The sequence below is a fragment of the Acomys minous genome, assembly GCF_964271855.1.
Source record: "Acomys minous genome assembly, chromosome: 1".
NCBI lineage: Eukaryota > Metazoa > Chordata > Mammalia > Rodentia > Muridae > Acomys > Acomys minous.
In genome coordinates, this window is record NC_140483.1 from 21590036 (window position 1) to 21598185 (window position 8150).

General features: G+C 51.2%; 1 protein-coding gene across 1 annotated transcript; it reads left to right on the forward strand.

Annotated features, from left to right (window-relative positions):
• Nucleotides 1-1746: 1746 nt before the first annotated feature.
• NHLH1 (nescient helix-loop-helix 1) lies at nt 1747-5801 on the forward strand. The gene is made up of 2 exons (XM_084771694.1): nt 1747-2014; nt 4988-5801. The coding sequence occupies exon 2, from the start codon at nt 5160-5162 to the stop codon at nt 5559-5561; it is 402 nt and encodes a 133-aa protein (XP_084627820.1). The 5' UTR covers nt 1747-2014; nt 4988-5159; the 3' UTR covers nt 5562-5801.
• The last annotated feature ends 2349 nt before the right edge of the window (nt 5802-8150 follow it).

The window sequence follows — 8150 nt, forward strand, 5'->3', positions numbered from 1 at the left end:
GTTGTTGCTGGGGGCTCATTAGGTGGAGATTGCTTTTTAATCAGCACCATGGCAATGATGATGCAAGAACCAAGGCGCCACCTGATCCCCCGCCCCCCCCCACCCCCTCCTCAGGCCTTCTTTCCCCTCCAGCTCAGCCCATCTGCTGGCGCCTGGGCACCTGTCTGGGCCTGCCCAGGTGGGAGTTGGCACCTCCCAGGCCTGGGGGTGGGGAGAGAAGGGTGAGCTTGGGGAGGAATTATAGGACTCCCTTTAGGGAAAGCCTCGCCCTGGAGAAAGCCCAGAAAAGGTTGAGAAGGCCCAGTGAAGTGGCAAAGCCCTCCCACAGCCTGTGCTCCTACTAGGGTCTGCACTTATTACCAGCATTATCACACTTGGTCCCCACGGCAACCCAAACAGTTATAACTTATGCCATTTTAAAGAAAAAAGACACTGAGGCTCAAAGGTCAGGACTCATCCAAGGCCGTACAGTAAGCAGAGCCCTTTCGCTGTAGCTCGCTGTGCCTGGCTGGAGTCTCTCCAGCCATAGTTTGTTTCTGATACTTGCTGAGGCTCAATGAACACGCCATGCATCTGAATAAACGGGAGAATTTCCTTGCAGGAAACCAGCCGTCTGCTACTCCGCGTCGTGTGCTTCCCTTAGCCCCAGAAACTCACTTCCCTCTCAGGCCACCCTGCGACACACCCACACAGACACAGACACACGCATATGCACAGGCACAGACCCTGGAGGCGGTGGAGTTAGTGATGTGGACGTAATCAGCGCTCATTTGCACATAATTTTGTGTCTTACTTTTCTTGTTGCTCATTTGATGGCCTGCACACTCAAGGCGGCCTGGCCTGCTCTGCCCTTTTCTCCCAGAGTCTTTCCGACCTCTGCTCCGCCTTTCTTGGATCTCCTCCTTCCTTTCCTGTCACCTCTTTCCTCCCAAGCCCCTACCCCACCCCCAACTTTGCCCCCACCCCTCCCCATGGATCAGCATGGGCTGGCCAGCCTAGAAAAACTCCATGTCTGTGGGGGGGTCTCCATCCAGAATCTGATCCCACTCCTAGTCTGGTGATGGGGAAGGCAGGAAAATGGAGAGTGTAAGAGAGACTATCGGGTGCTTGAGTCCCAGGATGAACAGGGGCTAGGACCTGAACAGTAGCGAGAGGCAGCCAGTTAAGCTGGGGATACTATTTGTATGAGAACTTACTTAAGGAAAGGACAGTTGGGTTTTCTTCCACGTTTTAGTGCTGGTCACTTTATCTTTTCATAGTTTTTGCTGTTGGTACTTTGGAGAGCCTTCTTCCGGGAGAAGAGAGCTATGGAGAAAGGGCTGTGAAGGCCACTCTAGGACTCAGAATGGAACTATGATGTTTAAATCCGGCTTCTTTGGAGTCTCTGCCCGGCTACCTCTAGTGTGGGAGACTGAGGGGGGTTCATCTGTGGTCCCGCCCTGGCTCTCGCCCCAGCCCCACCCCTTCCCCAGCTCTCTATTTCTTGCTTATGAAATATGCATGGAGAACAGATGTCCCGGCTCCCCCACTCCCTGCCCCCCCTCAGGGCCAGCCCCCGCCCCCCAGCTCCCAAGGGGTTCCCACATCCCTCTGCCAATGGCTGCCTGGCCTGGCTGTTTAATATTGATGAGGGGCGGGGGTGCCTGGGCCAGCCAATAGAGAGCTGGGGGTGTGTGTATGTGTGTCTCCATATATATACACACATAAGGCCGGGCCAGCTCAGGTGTGTGTATGTATCTGTGAGTGTATGTGTGTGTGTATGTATGAGTGTGAGTGTGAGTAACCCAGGTATTGGACTAAGACCACCTCTTCCGCCTAGGCCTTACCTCTTCACCATGTGTACCCCTCTTATCTGTCCTGGAGCCTGTTCAGCCACGACAAGCTGCCCCCAAGAGCTCTAGAAACTGTCCCTAACTTTGCAGACAGATGACCCTTGAGCAGCAAGAAGAGACTGGGGCTCTCTACGCTGTCCCCCTCGACTGCCAGCTTGGATCCCTTGGCAGAGTCCTTCTAGGTAAGGGGACACCATGGGCTGCAGAAGGGTGGGCCCGCTCTGCTCCTCCTCATCTCTGGCTGGAGTCTCCTCCCAGAACCTTCCTCTAGTGCTCTCTCTCTCTCTCTCTCTCTCTCTCTCTCTCTCTCTCTCTCTCTCTCTCCATCTCTGCCCCTCTTCTCTCTTGCCCACTTCTTTCAGATTCTTTGGGCAACCTCTGTTAGCTGGAGCTGGAGGAAGTTAGGTAGGACTTTCTATCTCGGATGCTTGGAATTGTTGCTTGCCTGAGACTTTCAGACCAGATGGGGATGGAGGAAAGACTCTCCTTGTGAAAATAAAAGCTGCTGCCCAGGAGTGGGGAGAGGGAGGGAGGGGCAGGTGGAGATGGGTCGTGACAGATGGGGAGCAGGAGAGAGAAAGGGAGGACACCAGAGAGTGATGGAGGATGCAGGAACATGGGGACTGGACGGAGAGGGAATCCAGTTGTGATCGATGTCCGGGGAACCCTAAGGCTGAACTCTTGGTTGTAGTCCACCTTGGCAGTGGGGAGTTAGGGACCCTGAACATGTACCTGGAAATGCCCCCCCCCCCCCCGCAGCACCCCACACCATTGCTGCCCTCTTCTCTTCCTTTGGTCCCTAGAATATGAAGGAAGTTCATCACTTCAGCATTAACCAGCTCCTGTTTCATGTCTCGGTCCATGTGTAAATGTCTCTCCACCATCAGATGCTGGTGATTGTTCGATCCCTTAAGAGCTTAGGAGCTGCTCTGGTCTGAACCCTGTGTTCTGTGAGGTAGGGTGGGGCAAGGCTAGGAGAAAGGGTGGCTCCTGTGAGAGGGTCTGTCAGCTGTCAGCTGGAGAGCCCGGGCTGGGGATAAAGGGGATGATGACTGGGAAGAAGCCTCGCTGTTTCTGTCTCTATCAAGGCTGAGCTCACTGGGGGAGAAAACACACACACACACACACACACACACACACACACACACACACACACACACAGTGATTCTGAGACTGGCAAACTTAACTGAGCTCCAGAAAGGCAGCTAGCTCTGAGAAGCTGTTATGTCTTCCTCTGCAGGGTATGTCATAGGCCCTGGGTGAGTTTCTCAATTCGACCTTGCAGAATCACCAGGAGGGGCAGGGAATAGCAAGGGCTAAAGACAGAGCTGAGGGAGCTGGTGGTCCTGAGCAGGGAGAAATACCTTTCTTTGGTTCTCATGGGCAGGGATATAGGGCCTAATGTCTACAGTGATGATGCTGAGGAAGTTGAGGGATCCTGAGGGACTGAACTAAGGTACCTGTGCCAAGCTCCATATATCCTAGTCCACTCAACAACGGCCATCTCTGTCCTTGGCCCTCTGTCCCTGTAAGAAATAAGGGTGCAGAAAGTCCCAAAGCTGAGGCTTGCAGTTCTCCCTCGCTCCCTTGGGGCTGTTGCTCTGCCTTCACTCTTAATTATTAATATGCAAAAAAAAAAAAACCCAAACCCACCACATAACAAAATATGCTACCACAACAAATAAGGGGAGAGCCGGAGAGTATTACGTATATTCTCGTTATGTGAAATTGATCTCCAGAACTTTTTCATCTTGCGAATGTGAAATTCTATACTCTTTCTTCCAGCCTCTGGCAACCACCATTCCAGTTTCTGTTTTTATGAATTAGACTACTTTAGAAGCTTAAGTAAATGGAGTCATAGTATTTTGTGTGTGTGTGTGTGTGTGTGTGTGTGTGTGTGTGTGTGTGTGTGATGACTTACTTCATGTAGAATAATGTTCGCAAGGCTTCATCTATGTTGCAGTGTGGCAGGAGCCCCTTCCTGTTCCAGACTCTCAGTTTATTATTATGTATACATAGTATTTACATCCTGGTGAATATTTGAGTTGCTTCTGCCACTGCTAGGGACATTGGTGTGCCAATGTCTCACAAGTGCTGGAACATACTGTATTTCCAGTTAGGTTTTTTTGGTTTTTTGTTTTTTGTTTTTGTTTTTGTTTTCCGGAGACAGGGTTTCTCTATGTTATCTTTCCTGTTCTGGACTTGCTTTGTAGACCAGGATGGCCTCGAACTCACAGCAATCCACCTGCCTCTGCCTCTCGAGTTCTGGGATTAAAGGCGTGCGCCATCATGCCTGGTTCAGAGTTAGTTTTTTTGAGGCCCATCCAGGCTATCTTCTACGGTGGCCGTACCACTTTATAATACTACAAACAAGGGTTTCTATTTCTTCACATTCTTGCCAATACTGATTTAGGTTGTTTTTTTTTTTTTTTTAATAAACTGTCTCTAGTGGATGTGGGGTCATGTTTCACTGTGGTTTTAATTTGCATGTTTAGTATCTGTGATATGCCATGTATTTTCATATGTATGCTGGCCATTTGTGCATTATCTTTGGAGAAATGTCTGTTCAAGTTTTTTTTTCCCGATATTTTTAGTTATTTCAGACATTCTTTTTTTTTTTTTGAGATTAAGTGTCGCTATGTATCCAGGATAGTCTCAAATCCACAATCCTCCTGCCTCAGCCTTCTGAGTGCTAGGGCTTCACGGGCATATGCTGCCACACCTGGCTGAGAACTTCATATGCTTTGGTTATTAACCTATTATCAGATATATGGTTTGTGATTGCTTCCTCGTTGCATAGGTTGAATTTTCACCGTGGTGGCTGTTCTCTTTAGTGCACTACAGTTAAGTTTGGTGTAGACTTTTGCTTCTGTTCTCTTATCAAGAAATGACTGCCAAGTTCAATGTCGTGAAGGACTTGCCCTCCGTTTTCTTCTAGGAGTTCCGCTGTTGTAGGTCTTCAGTCTCTTGTTCAGCACTTGCCTGCTCTGTCCTTCCTAGCACTGTCTCTTCCTCTATTTTAGCTCCCACACCTGCAAATCCCTCCAGCTCTCACGCCAAGTTTCAGCTCTTCTTTACCAGACCGCCCAACTCACTTCCCCGCCCCGAGCTGCCCACCCCTTCAGCGGTCAATAATTCTCCTTTCTGTATTTCAGGCTCCAGGCTGGAATCTTGACCATGGAACCTTGAAGTGACTGCTTTCCAGAGCTCAGTGGCAGACCCTAGCCCTCCCAAGCCCTTCCTGCCTCTCCCACAGGCCACTTTCAAGCTCCAAGAGGGAGGGGTGGGGAGGAGATACGGATTTCACTAGGCAGTGGGGTTTCCACCATGATGCTCAACTCCGACACTATGGAGCTGGACCTGCCTCCCACCCACTCGGAGACTGAGTCGGGCTTTAGCGACTGTGGGGGCGGGCTGGGCCCGGATGGTGCTGGGTCGGGGGATCCCGGAGTGGGCCAGGTCCGGAGCTCAGAGCTCGGAGAGTCTGGCCGCAAAGACCTGCAGCACCTGAGCCGTGAGGAGCGCCGGCGCCGGCGCCGCGCCACCGCCAAGTACCGCACGGCACACGCCACGCGGGAGCGCATCCGCGTCGAGGCGTTTAATCTGGCCTTCGCCGAGCTGCGCAAGCTGCTGCCCACTCTGCCCCCGGACAAGAAGCTATCCAAGATTGAAATTCTACGTCTGGCCATCTGTTATATCTCGTACCTGAACCATGTGCTGGACGTCTGAACTGAGCCCGCCTCCCGCCCTGGATTCTCCCCTTCTCTCGGGGCCTGTCCCGGGCCCCCAGTCACCACACATTACTTAAAATGGCCGGCTCTTTCCCATCCCAGAGGACCCGGCACACACTGCTAGTCCCGAAGGCCACCTTCTTCTCATTGGCCCAGGCATAAGGGGGATGTTCTCGCGGGTTCCTTCAGAGAATTGGTCAGGCCTCACTGGTCAGAGTTGCTTGTCAGAGTGGTCAGAATGGAGTCCTTGTGTGTGTGTGTGTGGGGGGGTGGGGGTGGGGCTGTTACTACGAGTAGCTTACTCAGCTGCCACCTCTCCTGCCCTATGTTCAAGTTTTCAGAGACCCCAGACCCCGACTCTCGGAAACGGCTAGCGGTAGAGTGGGGAGTGGGTTATCTACCCATGCCCAGGGGGGAGGGATGGGATCTTAGAACACAGAGATGTGAGTGAGGCGACTCCTGGGTCGCCAGGGATTATCGCAAAATCTTGCCTTTCTTTTGTCTATCTTGTTCTTGAGGCTTAGCATATACAGACCTCAGATCTATCTTGGTAGTGAGTGCCTTTTTGGAGCTGTCTGGCTGTCCTTTCCTGCTTCTGCCACCCCAGCCTTCTCCGTTTCCCTGTGCCAGCTAGAAAGAGGAAAACTTCAGTCCTGCCATAAGGACGACATCTCCAAATAGCCTAGGGCACCTTGCAGAAGGCTGGGGACCTGGGTGGGGCAGCCCAACAGCAGCTGCTTCCATCCCAGAGGACCCTGCAAACATGCAAGCCTCATGAGCTCCTCCCTCAGAAGCAAGGGGATGCCTGCTACTGCCCTCTATGAATGCTCTAGGGCCCTCTTATTACCTTTTTTTTTTCCCTTTTTTAAACTGTCGTGGAAAGGAAGGTGCCCCGCCCATGCTGCTGAGCCCAACCTGCCCATTGTAGCCTGTGCCACGGGAGTGGATGGGCCTTAGAATCCCGATAGAGGAACCAAACTCACTGCTTTTCCATGCTCCGTATACCCCACACCAAACTCCTAGCTCTACAAGAATATTTATTTATGTATTTATTTATGTATTTATTCGTTTATTTATTTATTTATAAACATTACTATTTATTACCGAGTTATGCACTTTGCGGTAGGGCGAGGGGGGGGGGCTCCCTACTGGGAGCCTCTTGCTTTCTTCCTGGTTTCTTCTTTCCTTTTCTTGTTCCTTCTCCAATGCAGGTATGTGTGGGGATCCCTTCCCCCACCATACCATACCTCTCCCTCAGCTTCATCTGCCCCCATCCCTTTTCCTCTGGAACAGTGCCCCCCTCCCCAGCCTCCTAGCTTCTGGGTGCCCTCCTAACCCTCCCCCTCCCCCGAGACAATCCCACTCCAGGCCTATCTACTGCCTCCCTCTTACCGGCCTTTCCCAATACCACCAAGAACAGCCCTCAGGGTCTGTGTCTGGTGTCCTGTGTGCAAGTCTCTTTCTGGTTGCATTCCTAATTTCCTACAAGAAAGAAAAATTAAAGTGACCTCGATCTAGTACCAGATATGGCTGTGGCTCCTTTGTGTTGGGAAGCTGGCCGGAAGGTCATGTAGGATGGATCTCTCTCGGGCCCTAGGTGTTGAAGCCTCTTCGGAATGTCTGCTACATCAGGGCTTCCTGTGGTAAATAAATAAAGACAGAGAAGAGAGGCTACAGAGAAAAAGCGGTCCCGTGCATCCACCTTGGCATTCACTGAGTGACACGTGCCATTTCTCAGACCCTCCTCCTCCTGGTTTGGAGAGAAGGCAGTGAGTGTCCTAACAGAACCCACGTTAAACAAACCTGTGTCTGTGGGTCCATGCTGCTGGAGAAAGCCATGACATAAAATTGAGAAAATTGAGGCATTGCCTTTTCTTTTATCATCTCCAGGCTAGGTCAAAATTACTTGAAACAGCAACTCCTGCCCTGGTGGAGGACATGCTACTGAGAGAAGGAGAAAGTAAGGTGGCGTGGGGGGTGCTAAGTGACCTGGCCTGTAAGGCTGAGTCAGGCAGTCGTGGATTCAAGTCTGGACTAGAACTTAATCTAGCCAGAGATCCAGCCCAAAACCACCAAAGGGAGAAAGGTGCTAAACTGGCACCAGGTTCTAGAAAAGCCCTCCAAATCATATTTTATAAAGACATTTAAGCCCAGAGAACACCTTGCCCAAGGTCACACAGCTATTAGGGACACAGTTAAGACTCAGAATCAGATACAGTTTCTTCTTGGGGGTGGGTGGGTAGGTTGGATTGAAGATAGGGTCTCAGGTACTCAGGCTGTCCTTAAACTTGACATAAAGCTAACAGTGATTTTTCTTTTAATGTTAAAAGGCAACAGGGGCTCTAGTCCTGTTGGCTCTGCTTCTTAACAATTAGACTTTATTATACAATCCAACAATCCTATACAAGAAGGAAAAAGGGTTAAAGGGAACCAAGAATAAACCTTCCTGTATCTGTTCCATGGGATGGATCCCCAGGTGTCTCTGGCCTTCACGCTGGTCTGGCCTGTAAGCTGGTCTCTCCCCAAATCCACGTGCGATCCTGCTCCAAAAACTGCAGCCTTCTCCTCTCTCCTCCGCCTGCGTCTC